Genomic DNA, 22201 nt, shown 5'->3' on the forward strand with positions numbered 1-22201 from the left:
ATTCTATATGAAATATAAATAAATAAAATTTTGCTTTATTAAATAATGACTTTTGTTAAATTGCACTGTATTTTCTTAACTATTGACATTTTTTAAGATATAAACTCATCCCGATGTTACACTCATCAAGAGCTTTTATTTGAGTACCCACATGCATTTTCATATATACATATCAATAAGAAAGCTAAAAATTAATGTATCAAATTCTTCTTTACACTATTAATTTTATCGCAAAATAAATCATTTCGAGGTTAATCTGCATTATAACGTATATTTTGATATTTAAAAGAAACGTGAATTTAGGCATTTGCCAAAAATTTGAAGCATGCGCACTAATTTATTTATTTATTTAGTCAGGAGGCAATGTGGCACTTTCCTCTCTAAAAATAGAACCGAAATACGAACTTTCGATCCAGGTATGATAAAAAAATTTTTTTATCCTTCATGCAAGAGTTTTTTTAACTATTTCGAAAGGAAATTTTTTACTTTGTTGAGAAATAGAAAAATTTTGAATCAATATCATACATACAGACATAGTGACACCCTCGCGGGGATAATCAGGGAAACTTCTTGTGACCTTCAAACGTCGAGATCTGATGGAAACCCGATTATTACAAAACGGGGTAAAACCAATAACTTCCCGATTTTTGAAAATCTTCCATTTCCTTATCGAGAAGTTAAAAAAGATATGATTAGTGATTTGTCAATTTATGACAAATAATTCTTGATGTAATAACCTACACACAAAAAACAAATTTCTTGCGCCAAGGAAATTTTAATGAAAACAAAAGTTATTTTGGAGCAAGAAGAAATTTTCTTGGCTCAAGAAATGAATCTTGTCTCAAGAGACTTTGACTTCATTCAAGAAATTTTCAATCTTTCTTGATATTTTCTTGAGCCAAGAAAATTTACACTCCAGTCAAGAATTTTTTTTTTTCAGTGTAATTTTTAGTTTAGTTATTTTTTCACCCTAACAATTATTAATCTCGATCCTAACTCTACTTGAGATTTCGTTATTTTCAGTAACTGCATAAGGATAAATTTTCTGATAGTACATAAAGTTCCCAAAATTTCTTTATTGAGTACATTATTTATTGATTCAAGGAAAGATTATTAAAGACAAAAAATAAGAATTTAAACTTTCTTTAAAATTTTTTTTTTGTATATACTTTCAGATTTGATTGTTTCGTATTATTGTGCAAGATAAATCTAACACATTCAAACATGTCTTACATACCTTATCTATGAAATATTTTTAAAGTTAAGTAAAAATCCACTTACATTCGAAATATTTTTTAATTGACTTATGATTGCAATGGACTGTACTAATAAATTCCACTAATGGAGGGAATAATACACATAATAACACATTTGTATGGGCTTACAAACATATACAAGTCACACTGATAAAAATTTACACTGATATGATTACATCGATTCTCTTTTTTTACGTTCCTATCAGTTAATCGTTGAAAGTCTAAAGATAATAACGTAGACTGCTTTAATATAAGTAATTCACTATTTTTACTCGAGTGCAAAATATATTTTGCGGTTATTACACGTAAGTAAGACGGGTTTAGTTGCTCAATTGACAAAAATTAAGATCCATTGTTTCAAAAGTTCATATCTCATTATTTCAATGTGACAGGGCATTATGTCGTTGACGCAAATAATTTTATTCGCTATGTTTTTTGCGTCTACGACACAAGCAATCCCACCGTTATCAGATGACCCAAATTTCTATGATACACCTGAAGTGCTCCGTGAAGATAGCAAAGAAAATTACCGGCTTCCTGGAAATGTTAAACCAAGCAACTACGTGATTGACCTGACGCTTTCATATTTGGATGGAAAAGATTTCTCTTTTTCTGGATCATCTACAATTGATATCGAAGTCACAAATAAAACAGATACTATTGTTTTACATGCTCAAAATTTGACAATAGACTCAGCGATTTCCCTTTTTAATGTCGACACTTCAAACACAACAATATTATATGATTCTCATTCAATAGATGATGTGACAAATTTTTTGAAAATCAAATTTAAACAGGAAATTTCAACCGCTAGTTATAAGTTAAAGTTAACTTACAGAGGAATTATTAACGATCAGCTGAGAGGTTTTCACCGAGGACATTATACAGATGATTTTGGTACAACAAGGTAAGGAAATGTACTAAATATTTCGAACCGTTAATAATAATGTTCAGTTTTAAAACTTCTTACCGGCGGGTAATAAGGCCTAGCTAAGAAAGATTTTGAAAAAAATCGAAAATATTGCATTTCATTATTGCAATGTATCATTAGTTTTAAAATTAATACATTAGCCATAAAATATAATGGATTAATGGTAATTTTCACCATAAACAAACACAAAATTAAATTTTTTCAAAAGTCTTGCAGATAGGCCTTATTTTACAACGGTAGTGTTACAAGGCCTGCGGATTATACATACTGGAAATAGTTATACTATACTTGATAAAATTGGTATTAGAGATCAATCATCACTTAAATTGAGCAACAATACTTTTTAAGATGTTGATAAAAATTAGAACAATGATTTTAAATTATTAAACCTAAAATTATAAAAAATGTTTACCATTTACTCAAATCGTTTTTTAGAAATTCTTCTGCGCTACTATAGGACGAATGATGAAATATAGAAGACAAGGAACGTTTTATCGGGACTCTATAAACTTGTAGCGACATTTCTATGCTAGACGCTTCTATTAGAGAAATCTTAAGCGGAAACGGTTAGTTTAAATAGCATTTCTATCACTTAGGCCTTATTACCCGCGGGTACCTTACATGTATTAGATGCCGGTGAAAAAATATGACTAGACCTGACATGGCCTGATATAGACCGTTTATATCAGGACTGATATGAAAATTGGCCTCATCAAACTTGATATAGCCTGATCAGGACTGAAATGGCCATATCAAGATGTAGACAAACCTGAAGCATAAGTAAAATTTATTATTTCTGATTTTATTTTGTTGTTTAGAAAATATGAATGGTAATAATGCGTAGTTGGTAGATAATTTATTTTAGTTGTTTGTACAATTTTACTCAAAAACAGATACACTTTGTAATAGATTGCAAAAATCCTACTCTTTTTGGCTCTTAACACTTCAAAGCCAAGTATCTAGAAAAGTAACAATTCCGCGGCCATGCGCCATCTATCGAAGACTTTTAATACTAGTTTCGACAGTACGGAACATGTGATTGCTCTATGGCGATGTCTTTGTAACTAACTAATATGTTGTTAGACTTATAAATATTTTATTGATTATTTTAATTTTTTCCAAAATTTCCAAACAATTTTAATAATACATCAATAAATAACTGAAAATTACATTTCACGATGAATATGTAAATCATACACAACAGATTTTTTCGTTTGGTGTAATATTGCTTGAAAAATAATAATAATATCAATTTCATATTGTATTCAATAAATAAAAAAAAAAAATAAATTTTACTTTTTTTTTATTTTAAACTGGGTAAAAAACGGTAACCAATTGGTTCTACAACAGTAATTTTTTTTTAAGTTACTTCAAAATCTTGAGTGATTCGAAAAATATGTGAAATTAATTTTTTTTTACTTAACTAATAAAAAAATAAATTTTATAAATAAAAAAATTCTAAAATATCAATTTCTCAATTAAAAAAAAATTTTATGAAAACATTGAACAGGAAAGAATTAATTAAAAAGTTTTTTGAGCAACTTTAAAATTTTTTTGTTATTGATATATTTTACCATTTTTATAATTTATACCGTAAATCTACCTACGCTCGCGTTTAAAGTATACAATAAGAGTTTCAAAAAAAAAGGTTCAACTTTGATGACAATTGTAATTTTTCTCGTTACCTGAAGTAAGAGAAACGGTAAATTTTTAATTAGCAAAGATGATGCTATCATGTGAAATTAAAAAAAATCAAAATAAATATTCATGCAAAATGGCAGAGATTGAAAAAAAGGATTTGTTACCTTGTTTCGTCTTATATTTTTGAGTTTAAAAAAAATAGCAAACATTGAAATTTTATTTATATAAATTTTTTTTGAACAATAAACAAATATTTTTAAAAGTCTCATACCAAATTTCACATAAAATAGTTCGGTAGAAGTTGAGATCTCATGGCAACTAACTTGAAGAAAATATGCAGAAAAATGTCGAGTATTTCAGACTTTTAGACCAAAATAGCCCTTCAACTGATTTTCAAATAACAACCCAAATATTAAACGCATGATTAAATTTATTGCTTTAGATGGATAGCCTCAACTCATTTTGAACCCGTTGGCGCCCGTTTAGCTTTTCCATGTTGGGATGAGCCAGCTATGAAAGCCAAGTTTACGATATCTATTACTCACCATATGGATTTCACAGCACTATCAAATACACAATTCAAATCAATCGAAATGACGTCCGAGAATAATCTAGTTAAAACAACTTTCGAAACAACTCCGAAAATGTCAACCTATTTAGTAGCTTATGCTGTAGTCGATTTCGATCATATGGGAAACGAAAATGACAGGAGTTTTAGAATTTGGGCGAGAAAGAATGTTATCCATCATGGAAAGTATGCTGCTGATGTCGGTTTGAATGCATTGAAAGCACTCGAAAATTATACAAAGATAACCTACCAAAGCCATGGATTCAGGAAAATGGATTCTATCGCATTACCTCAATTCGCTGTTGGAGCCATGGAAAACTGGGGTCTTATTACTTATCGGTATATCTTTTAATTTTTCTTCCAATCATTCTTTTTATTTTTTTGCTTACACAGTCACTCCCTCTAAAAGTGCTCCATCTAAAGAGGCTCGCTCTCTAAAGGTGACATGAAACATTCGATTATGATTTCTTAATTATAGTGCATTCAGAATGCGTATCGGGGATCAGAAGAGAGAGCACCTTTACTAGGATATCGTATCTGAAGATAGCATTTTTAGAGGGACTTGACTGTATTCTAATTAACTTTTTTTTAAAAACAGTGAAACAGGACTTCTTTTTGATGAAGAAAAGTCTTCTCTTTACGAAAAAGAGGCTATTGCAAAAGTAATCGCACATGAGTTAGCTCATCAATGGTTTGGTAATTTAGTCAGTTTGAAATGGTGGCAGTATGTTTGGCTCAATGAAGGTTTTGCTAATTATCTCCAATATGTTATCACTGCTGAGGTAATAATCTAAATAACGAGTTTTCATTAAATTATAATGATGGGTGATGACTGATGACACGATAACCAATTTTTTCTAGATTGAAACCAAATGGCATCTGATGGAGAGATTCGTCGTCGAAAATATACAAAATTCAGCTTTCATAGTCGATAGCTTCAATACAAGCCATGAAATGGACGTTGCAGTGTCAAGTCCAAAAGAGATTAGTTCCATTTTTGACAGTATTACTTACAGCAAAGGTATTGGATGACTCAGATGGCTCAACATCCGACTATTTTTTTTATTTACTATGGAAATATGATTTTTTATCTTACTTCAATAGCTTTCCTCAAAGATAAGTTAAATAAAAAATGTTTTTTTTTACTCGACGGGCAGAAAGTGTCAACTTTCGTCCCGCTGTGCTGAACGAAGTTACCGTTTCCTGCCTATCTCAAGCAAAAAAATAATATACATTCCTCGGGAAGTAAACAAAAAAGCCTCAGATTACATCTGATCTGAGACATTCCTTACTTTACTTTCCTAGGTGTGTAATATACTATTGGACCAGTAGTTATCGCTCATATTCAATGCAAAAACAATTTAAAAGGCTAAAAAATAAAAAATTGAAGTCTGTGTATATTAAATAAAATGGAAGAAATATATAGCATTTAGTCAAATAATCATGAAAACAAAGCTTCACAATTGAATTGCGATTCTTAATACGTCATATGCTTCTCATCTTTCTATGTAGCACCACTGGTACTGAGTGAAAAATCATACAATTTCACAAATTCAATAATTTGACGTTCCTGAGTTTATATATTTATGCCAATTTATGGTTAAGGTTTACAATTTTTCCCTGAAGTTTTTACATTTTAGTAACCAGTAGGCGTGATGGTCTAGAAGCACGGTCTCTTCCCCTTTTAATTAGTTCTTATCAAATTGACATACTGTAAAAGAGCAATAAAGCATAAGACATGAATACAAGTCATAAAAACAATTATTACTGCCATAATTTTTTAAAATTTCAAGTAACAAAGAAACTTTAAACTAAAAATTCTTTTGTCGAGGTTATCTTTGAAAGATACTCTTGAAATATTATAAACTAACATAATTTCATAGAATCTTTTATTTTTTCTTCCCTCCGGGCGGAAAGTGTCAACTTCCTCCCGCTGTGCTAAACAAAGTTGCCGCTTTCCGCCTCCATCGAGCAACAAAATAGTATACGCACCTTGGGCAGCAAATAAGAAAGCCTCAGATCACATGTCTGTCGACCTTAGCTTTGCTTCGGCTAACAATCACATGTGATCTGAGACAATTCTTACTTTTCTGACCTAGGTGAGTAACGTACTATTTTGCGCTACCCTATTGAATAACTAAAAATATAAATTAGATTACGTTTTAACGATTGGTTTCTTATAGCTGCATCTGTAATTCGCATGATTTCCTACGTTATGGGTGAAAATAAATTCAAAACTGCTTTGCAATCTTATCTTCAAAAATAGTAAGTCAATCAACGTATTAAGATTTAGATAATTCAAATTTGTACTAATGACTTTTCCTATTAATTTCATAGTAAAAATAATGTAGCTACATCTAAAGAACTTTTTGATGAATTTGTCACTGCAGTCGATGATAGTAACAAAATTTCTTTTAAACAAGCTCTAACAAATTGGGCAACAACACCAGGCTACCCAGTTGTCAATGTTGTAAGAGACTACAAAAATAAGAAAGCAAATATCACTCAATCTCGATTCTTGGCCGGGCAAAATAAAACCAGCTCGTCGAAATATTGGATCCCTGTGAATTGCGCTACGCAAGAACAACCTGATTTTAATAACATCGCTTCAACAATCACTTGGTTTGACCCGAAAAACAATTTTATAAGTGTTCCTGCACCTGCAGAAAGTCAATGGCTCATTTGTAATAAGCAACAGTTTGGTAAGATACTAACAAATTAGCAGATTTTGCACTTCTGCGATGAAAAACTATCGTAAAATGAAAAATTTTTCACCAGGTTACTATCGTGTGAATTATGATGAGCAAAACTGGAAGTTGATAACTCAATTCTTGAAAAATAATCATACAGGGATACATCTTCTGAATCGAGCACAGCTTATTGATGATGTATTCAATCTTGCTCGACTTAATTACACTAAATATAAAATAGCGTTTAATTTAATTGGATACCTCAAGAAAGAAGCTGATTTTGTTCCATGGTCTTCTGCGTGGAATGGTATCTCATATTTAGACAAGTTATTGACAAACACTGAACTCTCTAATGATTTTAGAGTAAGAACAAAAAAATGTTTTACACGGAAAGAAAAATATGGGAACTATTCTCATACGTTTATGGGAACAGTTCCCAGATAATTATAGGAACTGTTCCCAGATAATTATAGGAACTGTTCCCCTGAATTATGGGAACTGTTCCCATAATTATAGGAAAAATTCCTAGAATATCATAGGAAAAAACATTTCTTTTAAATTTCTCTCATTTTCTGATGCACACAAATTATTAAATGTTTATTATTATTATTATTATTATTATTATTATTATTATTATTATTATTTTGTTATTAAATGCTCAGGGGGGTTATCCCCGGAGTCCGATTCTCCGAGGGCCCAGCCTGAGCTCCATCCGTTACTGCTGGACCACTCCGCACAACAAGGCGGTTAGTGATCACAGCAGGCCAAAGTCATTTCCCTTAAGAGACGGAGAGAACCAAGTAAAACAGCCTTCTGCATCCTAACTGCCAAGAACTCAGCTTTTGATGAGCAAGCTGGAACTTTGGCAAGTGAGGATACAAAAGACTGTTTCATCCCTCCTAGGACGCCAACAATCAGGACGACAAGCTTGACACGGTAACCTGGGTAAAGTTTGCCAATTTCAAACAGGAGATCCTGATATATTTGTCTTTTGTGCTCTTCTTTGGCTGAGATGTTGTATTCAGCCGGGGCCGAGAACTCAATGACATAAATGTCACGAGTGGCCTTGTCGAAGAGCACAATATCAGGTTTGTTGTGATCTATCCGCCGGGTTGTTGCAAATGGCATGTTCCAATAAATTTTGCAACTGTCATTCTCAACAACCTGGGGAATATCTCCTGGCAAATAAGGCAGCACTGGTGTCACGTCAATACCGTAGCAATGACGAAGATAGTAGTACAGTACTCTCAGGGCAGCATTGTGACGCTGGATATATGCACCTCTCGCCAGCACTGGACATGCCGACAAAAGGTGCATAAGCGTCTCCGGATGTTGTCTACACCTCCTACAGGACGTGTCCGGAAGCTGCACCTGGAGCACCTTGCTACGGTACTCAAGAGTGTTAATGACACCATCTTGGCAGGCAAATATGAACCCTTCAGTCTCGGACATCAGGCCCGCTGACTTTAAGAAGGAAAACGTCAGCTGGATGGACAAGCCATGATCACGCACGTGTTTAAAGAACACGCTGTGCATGGACTTGTCCATCAGTTCGCCAAGGAGTAGTTTTTCCTCGGCGTTCCTGATGACGCTCTTAAATTCCTCCTTTCGGAGTTCCATAAGAGCGTTTATTTCTCCAAGACCAAGGGTTCTTGCCGCATATATTGCTGCCTTATACAAGAATGACCCCTTATGCGCATTTTCATGTTTATGTACAATTTGCATAAGAAAGTCATCCTCGTCTGCAGTGAAATTGACAACTTCGTGTGTTAAACCCAGGACCAAACGGTCGTGAAGCCGCTCCAAACTCTGCAAACCTCTCCCACCGATGGACCGCGAGAGGTATAATCTGGCGACTGATGAATTGGGGTGCATGCTCCGATTCATATTAATGATCTTACGGGTTTTGATGTCGAGATCTCGTAAATCCTTTCGGGTCCATTTCAGGACACCGAAAGAGTATAGTAAGACTGGGACAGCGAGCATGTTAGTAGCTGAGACTTTGTTTTTGCCGGAAAGTTCGGAGGACCAAATTTTCCGGAGTCTCCTAACATACTCGCTCTGGAGAGTTGTTCGGACTTCAGAGACCGCATGCATGCGGTGCTCTTCCATTCCTAGATATCTATACAACTCCCCGGCGTCTAATTGGCTTAAGACGCTCCCATCCACTAATTCGACATCATCACCAGTATCAGAGCACTTACCCCTCGCCAGATGTACGACCGCACACTTGTCCAACCCAAAAGACATTCCGACATCTCGTGTGTACTCTGCTACGATGTTGAGGGCCGCTTGTAGATGATCTTTATCAGCGCTATACAACTTCAGATCATCCATGTAAAGCAGATGGGTAATCGAATAGTTTCGATCACCCGGAGGCCCCACAGAGTACCCATGAGTTTTACGGAGAACAACAGATATAGGCAGCAGTGAAATGCAAAACAGCAGAGGGCTCAAGGAATCGCCTTGGAAGACCCCTCGTTTGTACTCTACAACTCCGGTTACGTGCAATGCGTTTCCACTTCCAATGTGAAATCGCGTTCGCCAGAGCTGCATTGTACGCCGAATACATTCCACTATTTCGGGATTGACTCCCAGGCATTTGAGTAGATATAAAATCAACTCATGTGGAGTTGAGTCAAATGCCTTGCGATAGTCAATCCAAGCCATTGACAGGTTGCGTTGATAGTAGATCGCATCTTGTAAGACGCATCGATCCACTATCAGGTTCTCCTTGCAACCTGACAGGCCTCTTTACTGCCACGTTGTTCATATATCTGTTGCCATACAGGCTCTATCTGCTGCAAGATACGGTTATTTAAAATTTTTGTAAAAATTTTATAAACCGCATTCAAGCAGGTGATAGGCCTGAAATTCTTAGGGTCAGACAAGTCACCTTTTTTAGGTATCAGTACGGTTCGCCCTTCTACAAGCCAGTCCGGAATCGGATCGTCAGCTCTAATGTATGATGTAAATATGCGGGCCAGATGGAGGTGGGTAGAAGTAAACTTCTTCCACCAAAAGACATTAATGCCGTCTGGTCCCGGGGCAGCCCAATTTTTGCTGCCATTTAGAGCTGAACGAACTTCATCCACACTGACTGCAGGGCTCTCTTCATCAGCATTCTGTCGACGGTGTTCCCGACAGAATACTTTGAAGTCGTGCAGAGCTGGAGTGTTGGCGTTCACGTTTGGTTGATCTCCATACAACTCAGTCCAAAAAGCTTCCACCCGCTCAGGTGTTGGATAATTCCCGGTAACATCGGTCTTTGGTGTCAGAAACCGTGAAGGGCTGGATCGAAACAACGAGTTGTCGACCAACCGCTTCAGCCTTTTCTCTAATGACTTTTTAGCAGCCACTAGAGCCCGCAATTTATTAAGAGACTCTTCCTTGATGACATGAAGAGTACTCTTGTTCAGTGTGTGATGACGCCACCGAAGTTCAGCAGCAATGCGCCGAATTCGGGGCGTGTATGGTGTTTGAGTTGTGTCGTACTCAATCACACACTGAATGCGGGAGACCTGTTTCCGGGACATGTCAATTTTCAAGCCAAGTTGTGAGATGCGCTGTTTCAACCTTGCCTCGATCGAGAGACATTGTCTCTCTCTCGGAAAAGCCGAAACTGCTGCACCATACACAACCTGGCTCACAGTGAGCAGGGTGGAATCCTCCAGGATGATTGCACGGAGATCTTCGTTTACCGCGTCAAGCTGTTGTTGGGAGTAAGTTATCTTTTTAGATATACTTACTTGCCGTCCTACAAAGGGATTGTTGTTGTCCAAGGAGGAACGGCGTCGCTCTTGGTGTAGTTGCGCCGGAAAGGAAAGTCTATTAGACTGCCTTCTGTCCGGCACAAGCGATCTTCTATTTCGCCGAAGATGAGCGGCATAATTACGCAGGTGTTTGGGCGTAAAATGCGCTAGCTCCGGATGCATATCACTCCAAAGAGTGTGCATCCGGGCCATATAGCCGCTCACCCCCGGCTCGCTACGTTGGTAGCACACCAAGAGATCGACTCTCAGTTCCTCCGTCCACTTAAAGTAAGTCCTTAAGGCGCCAGGGTCGTCATCATTCATCGGGTCCGGCGTGCTCCTCCCACCTGATGAATGGTCCTCATCCGAAAAGGACCGGTTGTGGGGAGCACTTCTGAGTTGGTATCTTGTGGTAACTCAGTTATTTCCATGCAGTGGGTAGTTGGCCCACTGCACGGGCTACGTCGTTCGCCTACAGACCTGATGTTATGGTCTGCGTTTCCCGCGATGCGCCGCTTGGAGGCCACGTAGCAAGCATCGCTTATTATTATTATTATTATTATTATTTGTTATTAATTGCTCAGGGGGGTTTTCCCCGGAGTCCGACTCTCCGAGGGCCCAGCCTGAGCGCCATCCATTACTGCTGCACCACTCCACACAACAAGGCGGTTAGTGAGTGCAGCAGGCCAAATTCATTTGCCTAAGTAGACGCAGGGATCCCAAAATGACAGCCTTTTGCATCCGCACTGCTAGAGACACGGCTGCTGAACTGCAAGCCGGTATCTTCGCAAGTGAAGACACAAAAGACTGTTTCATCCCTCCAAGGACGCCGACAACCAAAACGACGAGCTTGACACGGTAACCTGGGTACAGTTTGCCAATTTCAAACAGGAGATCCTGATATATCTGGTGTTTGTGCTCTTCTTTGGCCGAGATATTGTATTCGGCTGGGGCCGAAAACTCAATGACATAAATGTCACGAGTAGCCTTGTCAAAGAGCACAATATCAGGTTTGTTGTGGTCAATCCGCCGGGTTGTTGCGAATGGTATGTTCCAATAAATTTTGGAACTGTCATTCTCAACAACCTGCGGAATATCTCCTGGCAGATAAGGCAACACTGGTGTCTCATCGATACCGCAGCTATATCTGAGATGATAATAGAGTACTCGCAGGGCAGCATTGTGACGCTGTATGTAGGCACCTCTTGCCAGCACAGGACATGCCGACAAAAGGTGCATCAGCGTCTCCGGATGTTGTTTACACGTCCGACAGGACGTGTCCGGAAGCTGCGCCTGGAGCACCTTGCTACGGTATTCGAGAGTGTTGATAACACCATCTTGGCAGGCAAATATAAACCCTTCGGTCTCGGACATCAGGCCAGCTGACTTCAAGAAGGAGAATGTCAGCTGGGTGGACAAGCCATGGTCACGGACGTGTTTGAAATACACGCTGTGCATGGACTTGTCCATGTGTTCACCGAGGAGTTTTTTTCCTCGGCTATCCTGACGACGCTCTTGAACTCCTTTTTCGGGAGTTCAATGAGAGCGTTTATTTCTCCGAGACCTAAGGTATTTGCCGCGTAGATTGCTGCCTTATACAAGAACGACCCCTTCCGCGCATTTTCATGACTATGAACAAATTGCATCAGGAAGTCGTCCTCGTCTGCTGTGAAATTGGCAACCTCGTATGTTAAACCCAGAACCAAACGATCGTGAAGCCGCTCCAAGCTCTGCAATCCTCTCCCTCCGATGTTCCGGGAGAGGTACATCCTGGCGACTGATGAATTAGGGTGCATGCTCTGATTCATATTGATGACTTTACGGGTTTTGATGTCGAGATCTTTCAACTCATTTCGAGGCCATTTCAGGATCCCAAAAGAGTAAAGTAGGACCGGGACAGCGAGCATGTTAGTAGCTGAGACTTTGTTCTTGCCGGAAAGTTCTGATGACCAGATCTTCCGGAGTCTCCTAACATACTCACTGCGAAGAGTTGTTCGGACTTCAGAGACGGCATGCATTTGCCGCTCTTCAATCCCTAGATATCTGTACAACTCTCCGGCGTCTAATTCTCTTAAGACGCTCCCATCCACTAATTCGACATCTCCACCCGTATCAGAGCACTTACCCTTCGCCAGGTGTACGACCGCACACTTGTCCAACCCAAAAGACATTCCGACATCTCGTGTGTACTCTGCTACGATGTTGATGGCCGTTTGTAGATGATCTTTGTTGGCACTGTATATCTTTAGATCATCCATAAACAGTTGGTGAGTGATCGAGTATACTCGATCACTCGGTAGCCCCGCAGAGTACCCACGAGTTTGTCGGAGGGCAACAGATATTGGCAGCAGTGAGATGCAAAACAACAGAGGGCTCAGAGAATCTCCCTGAAAGACGCCTCTCTTGTACTGAACAGTTCCGGTTACGTGCAATGCATTTCCACTTCCTATGTGAAAACGCGTTCGCCAGAGCTGCATCGTACGTTGTATGCATCCCACTGTTTGGCGATTGATTCCGAGGCATTTGAGCAGATAGAGAATCAACTCATGTGAAGTTGAGTCAAATGCCTTACGGTAGTCAATCCAGGCCATAGACAGGTTGCGTTGGTAGTAGATTGCGTCTTGAATGACGCATCTATCTACCAACAAGTTGATCTTGCAACCTGACACGCCCTGTTTACTGCCACGTTGTTCGTATATCTGTTGCCACACAGGCTCTATCTCCTGCAAAATACGGTTATTTAAGATTTTTGTAAAAATCTTGTAAACCGCATTCAAGCAAGTGATAGGCCTGTAGTTCTTTGGGTCGGACAAGTCACCCTTTTTAGGGATGAGTACGGTTCGCCCTTCTACCAGCCAGTCTGGAATTGGTTCGTCGCCCTGAATGTATGATGTAAAAATCCGGGCCAGATGAGCATGTGTAGAAGAAAATTTCTTCCACCAGAAGATGTTTATGCCATCTGGACCCGGGGCAGCCCAGTTCTTGCTGCCATTCAGGGCGTTACGAACCTCTTGCACACTGACTGCAGGGCTCTCTTCGGCGATATCCTGCCGTCGGTGTTCTCGACAGAATGCCTCGAAGTCGTGCAGAGCTGGAGTATCCGGGTTGACGTTTGGTTGATCTCCGTACAATTCACTCCAAAAGGCTTCCACTCGCTCAGATGATGGATAATTCTCGGGAACAGCGGTCTTAGGTGACAGAAAGCGTGAAGGGTTGGATCGAAACAAAGAGTTGTCGATCAACCGCTTCAGCCTTTTCTCTAGTGACTTTTTGGAAGCCACCAGAGCCCGCAACCTGTTAAGAGACTCTTCTTTGATGACAAGAAGAGTACTCTTGTTCAGTGTGTGATGTCGCCTTCGAAGTTCTGCCGCCAGCCGACGAACTTTTGGCGTGTACGGTCTTTGAGTACTAACATACTCTATCACACACTGAATGCGGGAGACTTGTTTCCGAGAAATGTCAATTTTGTGTCCAAGTTGAGCGATGCGCAGCTTCAACTTCGCCTCGAAGGAGAGAGAATGTCTTCTCTCTATCGGCAGAAGCGAAGCCGCGGCACCGTAGACAACTTGGTTGACAGTGAGCAGAGTGGAGTCCTCTTGAAGCTGTGTGGGGAGATCTTCGTTCACCGTGTCGAGCTGTTGTTTTGAGTGAGTCATCTTTTTGGAGTTACTCACTTGTCGACCTGTAAAGAGGTTGTCGTTGTCCTCGGAGAAACGGTGCCGTTCTTGGTGTAGCGGTGCTGGAAATGAAGGCCGATTAGACTGCCTTCTATTTGGTAGCAGCGATCGTCGATTATGCCGAAGGTATGAGGCGTAATTACGCAGGTGTTTGGGCGTAAAATGTCTGTGCTCCGGATGCATGCCACACCAAAGTGTGTGCATCCGGGCCATATACCCTGATACCTCCGGCTCGCTGTTCTGCCAGCACACCAAGAGATCGGCGCGAAGCTCCTCCGTCCACTTAAACTTAATCCTATAAGCGCCGGGGTCGTCATAAGTCATCGGGTCCGGTGTGCTCCTCCCACCTGATGACTGGTCCTCATCCGAAGAGGACCGGTTGTGGGGAGCACTTCTGAGATTATACTGTTTTGGAACTCAGATATTACGGTGCAACGGGTAGTTGGCCCGTTGCTCCGGTTACGTTGTTAGCCTACAGACCAGATGTTGCGGTCTGCGTTTTCGCGGTGCGCCACTAGGAGGCCACGTAACAAGCACCGCTTATTATTATTATTATTATTATTATTATTATTATTATTATTATTATTATTATTATTATTATTATTATTATTATTATTATTATTTTGTTATTAAATGCTCAGGGGGGTTATCCCCGGAGTCCGATTCTCCGAGGGCCCAGCCTGAGCTCCATCCGTTACTGCTGGACCACTCCGCACAACAAGGCGGTTAGTGATCACAGCAGGCCAAAGTCATTTCCCTTAAGAGACGGAGAGAACCAAGTAAAACAGCCTTCTGCATCCTAACTGCCAAGAACTCAGCTTTTGATGAGCAAGCTGGAACTTTGGCAAGTGAGGATACAAAAGACTGTTTCATCCCTCCTAGGACGCCAACAATCAGGACGACAAGCTTGACACGGTAACCTGGGTAAAGTTTGCCAATTTCAAACAGGAGATCCTGATATATTTGTCTTTTGTGCTCTTCTTTGGCTGAGATGTTGTATTCAGCCGGGGCCGAGAACTCAATGACATAAATGTCACGAGTGGCCTTGTCGAAGAGCACAATATCAGGTTTGTTGTGATCTATCCGCCGGGTTGTTGCAAATGGCATGTTCCAATAAATTTTGCAACTGTCATTCTCAACAACCTGGGGAATATCTCCTGGCAAATAAGGCAGCACTGGTGTCACGTCGATACCGTAGCAATGACGAAGATAGTAGTACAGTACTCTCAGGGCAGCATTGTGACGCTGGATATATGCACCTCTCGCCAGCACTGGACATGCCGACAAAAGGTGCATAAGCGTCTCCGGATGTTGTCTACACCTCCTACAGGACGTGTCCGGAAGCTGCACCTGGAGCACCTTGCTACGGTACTCAAGAGTGTTAATGACACCATCTTGGCAGGCAAATATGAACCCTTCAGTCTCGGACATCAGGCCCGCTGACTTTAAGAAGGAAAACGTCAGCTGGATGGACAAGCCATGATCACGCACGTGTTTAAAGAACACGCTGTGCATGGACTTGTCCATCAGTTCGCCAAGGAGTAGTTTTTCCTCGGCGTTCCTGATGACGCTCTTAAATTCCTCCTTTCGGAGTTCCATAAGAGCGTTTATTTCTCCAAGACCAAGGGTTCTTGCCGCATATATTGCTGCCTTATACAAGAATGACCCCTTATGCGCATTTTCATGTTTATGCACAATTTGCATAAGAAAGTCATCCTCGTCTGCAGTGAAATTGACAACTTCGTGTGTTAAACCCAGGACCAAACGGTCGTGAAGCCGCTCCAAACTCTGCAAACCTCTCCCACCGATGGACCGGGAGAGGTATAATCTGGCGACTGATGAATTGGGGTGCATGCTCCGATTCATATTAATGATCTTACGGGTTTTGATGTCGAGATCTCGTAAATCCTTTCGGGTCCATTTCAGGACACCGAAAGAGTATAGTAAGACTGGGACAGCGAGCATGTTAGTAGCTGAGACTTTGTTTTTGCCGGAAAGTTCGGAGGACCAAATTTTCCGGAGTCTCCTAACATACTCGCTCTGGAGAGTTGTTCGGACTTCAGAGACCGCATGCATGCGGTGCTCTTCCATTCCTAGATATCTATACAACTCCCCGGCGTCTAATTGGCTTAAGACGCTCCCATCCACTAATTCGACATCATCACCAGTATCAGAGCACTTACCCCTCGCCAGATGTACGACCGCACACTTGTCCAACCCAAAAGACATTCCGACATCTCGTGTGTACTCTGCTACGATGTTGAGGGCCGCTTGTAGATGATCTTTATCAGCGCTATACAGTTTCAGATCATCCATGTAAAGCAGATGGGTAATCGAATAGTTTCGATCACCCGGAGGCCCCACAGAGTACCCATGAGGTTTACGGAGAACAACAGATATAGGCAGCAGTGAAATGCAAAACAGCAGAGGGCTCAAGGAATCGCCTTGGAAGACCCCTCGTTTGTACTCTACAACTCCGGTTACGTGCAATGCGTTTCCACTTCCAATGTGAAATCGCGTTCGCCAGAGCTGCATTGTACGCCGAATACATTCCACTATTTCGGGATTGACTCCCAGGCATTTGAGTAGATATAAAATCAACTCATGTGGAGTTGAGTCAAATGCCTTGCGATAGTCAATCCAAGCCATTGACAGGTTGCGTTGATAGTAGATCGCATCTTGTAAGACGCATCGATCCACTATCAGGTTCTCCTTGCAACCTGACAGGCCTCTTTACTGCCACGTTGTTCATATATCTGTTGCCATACAGGCTCTATCTGCTGCAAGATACGGTTATTTAAAATTTTTGTAAAAATTTTATAAACCGCATTCAAGCAGGTGATAGGCCTGAAATTCTTAGGGTCAGACAAGTCACCTTTTTTAGGTATCAGTACGGTTCGCCCTTCTACAAGCCAGTCCGGAATCGGATCGTCAGCTCTAATGTATGATGTAAATATGCGGGCCAGATGGAGGTGGGTAGAAGTAAACTTCTTCCACCAAAAGACATTAATGCCGTCTGGTCCCGGGGCAGCCCAATTTTTGCTGCCATTTAGAGCTGAACGAACTTCATCCACACTGACTGCAGGGCTCTCTTCATCAGCATTCTGTCGACGGTGTTCCCGACAGAATACTTTGAAGTCGTGCAGAGCTGGAGTGTTGGCGTTCACGTTTGGTTGATCTCCATACAACTCAGTCCAAAAGCTTCCACCCGCTCAGGTGTTGGATAATTCCCGGTAACATCGGTCTTTGGTGTCAGAAACCGTGAAGGGCTGGATCGAAACAACGAGTTGTCGACCAACCGCTTCAGCCTTTTCTCTAATGACTTTTTAGCAGCCACTAGAGCCCGCAATTTATTAAGAGACTCTTCCTTGATGACATGAAGAGTACTCTTGTTCAGTGTGTGATGACGCCACCGAAGTTCAGCAGCAATGCGCCGAATTCGGGGCGTGTATGTTGTTTGAGTTGTGTCGTACTCAATCACACACTGAATGCGGGAGACCTGTTTCCGGGACATGTCAATTTTCAAGCCAAGTTGTGAGATGCGCTGTTTCAACCTTGCCTCGATCGAGAGACATTGTCTCTCTCTCGGAAAAGCCGAAACTGCTGCACCATACACAACCTGGCTCACAGTGAGCAGGGTGGAATCCTCCAGGATGTTTGCACGGAGATCTTCGTTTACCGCGTCAAGATCTTCGTTTACCGTTATTATTATTATTATTATTATTATTATTATTATTATTATTATTATTATTATTATTATTATTATTATTATTATTATTATTATTATTATTATTATTACTAACAGACCCGACAGACGTTGTCCTGGACTCACGTCTTAAATTTAGAAATTTTAGGAATGAGCTCCTATAGTTAAAAACATCATTAGTTAACAATATGCAATGGGCATTCCTCAATAATTAACATTTACGTAAGTATAAGCTCATTCTAATTTTATACTCATCGAGACCTTTCGTTTTAGTACCCACATAAATTTTTATATATATATATATATATATATTATATATATAATATTTATGAAACATATTAAATATATGAAAAATGCAAATGGGTACTCAAATGAAAGGTCTCGATGAGTATAAAATTAGAATGAGCTTATATTTACGAAAATGTTAATAATAATAATAATCATAATAATAAACATTCAATAATTTGTGTGCATAAAAAAATGAGAGAAATTAAAAATAAATGTTTCTTCCTATAATATTCTTGGAATTTTCCCTATACCATTATGGGAATAGTTCCCATAATGATATAGGAACTATTCCCATGAATTATGGAAACCATTCCTATAATAGTATAGGAATGATTCCTATAATAGTATAGGAATCATTCCTATAATAATATAGGAATCATTCCTATAGCATTATGGGAACCATTCCCATAATGGTATAGGATAAGTTTCCATATTTTTCTTTCCGTGTACTTAATTTTACGTATAATTAATTTTAATTGAGCTAATCATTTTTTCTTGAAAATATTGATAGGATTACATCACAACTTTGACTGGAAAATCAATTGAATCTGTCAAATTTGAAGAATCCGATACGGACGAGCACATTACGAAATTGCACAGAATGAAACTAATTGGCAGCACATGCAGCATGGGTTTGAAGTCATGCATAGATTACGCAACAACGAAATTCAATTTGTGGCTCAGTGATGCCACGTCAAATCCGTAAGTTCATTTATTTATTTTTCGAATCTTGAAAATAAATTTGACAATACAGTTGTCTTTGATAACATCTTATGATTGGTCAAATCGACCAATAGTTGAAAACAAGCCTTTTCAATTTGGAAAAATTTTGATCAGAAGTTTTCTTTTATCACATAATGAAGCTCTTTCGAAAAAAATAAAAAAGGAAAATTTTTTTTTCAAAACATACAAATTCAAAATTTCGCAATTTTTCCAGTTTTTCATTTTTATTTTTTCTAAATATCTCGAACGTTATTAGGTATAGATACAGAAATGGTATTTCGTATTTTCGAAAGGGGACACTAAAGGCTATTAAATAAGAAATACTTTAGAAAAAAATTCGGAAAAATCCCGAATTTTGAATTTTTGAAAATCGTCAAAAATGACAATCACCATGAAAATTTTGGCTCAATTTTTCTTTCTATACCTTGTACTGATCTAAAAAAAATTCTGTAATTTTTACAACTGGGTTTTTTATTTTTTCAAAAATATGAATTTAAAAATTTTTAAAAAACTTTTTTTTGCAACTTCTAAAAAAAGTAAAGTTATGCAGATACATAATATAATAATTTTGAGCGTTAAAAATTAAATGCACAACTTCGAAATGTTAAATAATAAATTAATTTCAACTTTTTTTCATATTTTGTTCAAAATGCTATAATTTTGTTTAAAATTTCAATTATAAAAATTCTCAATTCCTTGTTTAGACTATCGAGAGATTTAAAGAAAATCATAATCTGCAATGGAGTACGTAATGCAGACAATGCAACTTGGAATAAATTGCTGTCGAAATATAATGAAAATCAAGACGACGACGACATCCTAGCAGGATTGGGATGTACATCGAATAAGGGTCTGTTGAATAGTTATCTTGGAATGGCGATCAACGATTCTTATCTTGGGGGTAATCGTGATAAAATATTCAAAGTTGTTTACGAAGGAAGTGACCTAGGTGTAGACGTATCTCTAGACTTCCTTAATTCCAATATTCATGATTTACTTCTGAGGTAAGATTTTCCCATTGTATTATAGACATGACGTGTTTGAACCGATCATAAAATTTTAACTTATTAATAAATTCACTTTATTTTGATTTAGTAACAGCATAAGTGCCGAGAACGTCAAAACATATATTACAGATATTGGAAGTAGAGTGACTAATAATAACCAAATTGCAAAGGTATGAATAATAGTATCTTAAATATTTGCAGAAATTGAACTTATTAACTGGTAATATTTAATTTTCAATTCTAAATTACAGATCGAAAATGTAAAAACACTCGACACAAGTTTGATAATAGGGGTCATAGACGATGGTTTAAAGAAAGCTCAGGCTAATGTTGAATGGCTGAACTCACGGTTTGAAGAAATTAAGGAATTTTTCAAAAAACCAGTAACCCCTTTACCAACCAACGCACCGGGCTCAGGAACAACGTTCACTGTTTCGTTAATATTGTTATCTTTTTCATTTGCTTTTGCTTACTTTAATTAAATTGTATATTTTCCATATTCCTTATTTTTGTAATTCCATAGTCAGTAAGAATTTTTCATGAACATTGTATAAAAGTATATAGAATAAAGATTCAGAATGGATAACTGAGTCATTACTGAACGAATATAAGTTCTGAAAAAAAATTTTTTGTTATACTCGCTCCGAAAGTTCGACTTTTGAGCGCTGGATGGCGTCCGTAAAGGGATTCTTTTCTAAAGACTCTACCACACCGTCTTTTTTTCACGACCTAGGCCGTGAAGTTTTACCCCCTCCTTTTTTTTACAAACTTTTCCAGTACACCCAGACGAAATTGAGAGAGATTGTAAAAAAAAAGGTCACATTCTAGTGTACTGATCAATGATTTTAAGTAAATTTTAAACAGTTACTACTGAGTGCCGCTAATTATTTCTCTGCTAGCAGTTTATTATGAAGCGGTCTTAATGTTAATAAAATAACAACCACGCCATAAATAAATATTAATAAAAAGATAATTAATATAAAATTAAGTTTTTTTGCCCTTGGGAAACTTTATAAAATTTAAATATGTCATTACTTGCTTCCTATCCCTCAAAAGTTAACTTTATGGAGCGATAATAACAAAAAATATTGTATGTCATTCTGCCGTTTAGTAGCGATTTTGACAACGACTTTTTTTTCGATATTCGCTTTTATGTTTGTGACGTGAATATTCGAAAACGAGCGTAAATTTCCGTCCTCAGCTACGCCTTGGATTAAACTAATTTTATTTCTTAAAATTAAAAAAATCTCTAAAATTTTTAATTAAAAAAAAAAATCTTACTCAGAATCGATTCTTGAAGTTGATTAATCGATTCTGAGAATCAGAATTTCTGAAAAAAGAATTGGAATCGAGAATCGATTCTTCAGATAATGTTTCCATCCCTAATGAGAACATCAACGCAGTCCAAATCCCACAACGTAGACTGTTTAGTCTACTGGGCTGCGTAGACGTTCCATAAATCTCTTATCTCGAGGTATTTCCGTCACGAAATACCTCGAAATAATAATTAATTAAATAAAATACTAATTAATTATTTTTAAGTAAATTTAAAATTTGCCAGAACGTAGCACCCTATCATTTTTTACACACTACAGCGCCCAGTTAGCACAACCAACGAAAAGTTTACGTCAAGTTTATAGTATAACTTTACGTAAACCTAGTGACGGAATTGGACTTCAAGTTAACAGTAACAGTTCATGTTCAATAGTTAACGTAAACTTTTTGTAAACTTTAGTGCAACTTTTGTCAGTTCCGTAGATGCGTGGAGATAACTCTCTTACCGATAGAATTTCATGATACCGATAAGAATAACTTTTATTTTACCAACATAGTCATATTGCAGCCTAGATGGCGCCACCGCCAAAATAGAAAAAAAATTCAAAAATACGTAAAATATCTGGAAATAGGCAATTGATTTTATAATTTAAATTCTTTTTTAACTTTTTATTGAAAAATAAGATA

General features: G+C 38.4%; 1 protein-coding gene across 2 annotated transcripts; it reads left to right on the forward strand.

Annotated features, from left to right (window-relative positions):
• Nucleotides 1-1455: 1455 nt before the first annotated feature.
• On the forward strand, nucleotides 1456-20825 carry LOC141525750 (aminopeptidase N). 2 transcript variants are annotated; one of them, XM_074240362.1, is made up of 12 exons: nucleotides 1456-1561; nucleotides 1649-2163; nucleotides 4271-4735; nucleotides 4995-5178; nucleotides 5258-5417; nucleotides 6580-6661; nucleotides 6734-7098; nucleotides 7175-7449; nucleotides 19021-19211; nucleotides 19937-20236; nucleotides 20328-20409; nucleotides 20491-20825. In XM_074240362.1, the coding sequence occupies exons 2-12, from the start codon at nucleotides 1655-1657 to the stop codon at nucleotides 20719-20721; spliced, it is 2844 nt and encodes a 947-aa protein (XP_074096463.1). In that variant the 5' UTR covers nucleotides 1456-1561; nucleotides 1649-1654; the 3' UTR covers nucleotides 20722-20825. The 2 variants fall into 2 exon arrangements, with proteins under 2 accessions (XP_074096463.1, XP_074096462.1); XM_074240361.1 differs by having other exon boundaries at nucleotides 1488-2163.
• The last annotated feature ends 1376 nt before the right edge of the window (nucleotides 20826-22201 follow it).

This window comes from Cotesia typhae, unplaced genomic scaffold (genome assembly GCF_013202065.1).
Source record: "Cotesia typhae breed Kobodo isofemale line unplaced genomic scaffold, CoteBio_Ctyphae contig_27, whole genome shotgun sequence".
Lineage (NCBI taxonomy): Eukaryota > Metazoa > Arthropoda > Insecta > Hymenoptera > Braconidae > Cotesia > Cotesia typhae.

What these genes read in the sequence shown, in the direction of transcription:
- LOC141525750 (XM_074240362.1), top strand. Translation starts at nt 1,655, where the DNA reads ATGTCGTTGACGCAAATAATTTTATTCGCTATGTTTTTTGCGTCTACG. An exon ending in CAGTATTACTTACAGCAAAG is followed by an intron (nt 5,418 to 6,579) that starts GTATTGGATGAC and finishes GGTTTCTTATAG; the next exon opens with CTGCATCTGTAATTCGCATG. An exon ending in ATTCATGATTTACTTCTGAG is followed by an intron (nt 20,237 to 20,327) that starts GTAAGATTTTCC and finishes ATTTTGATTTAG; the next exon opens with TAACAGCATAAGTGCCGAGA.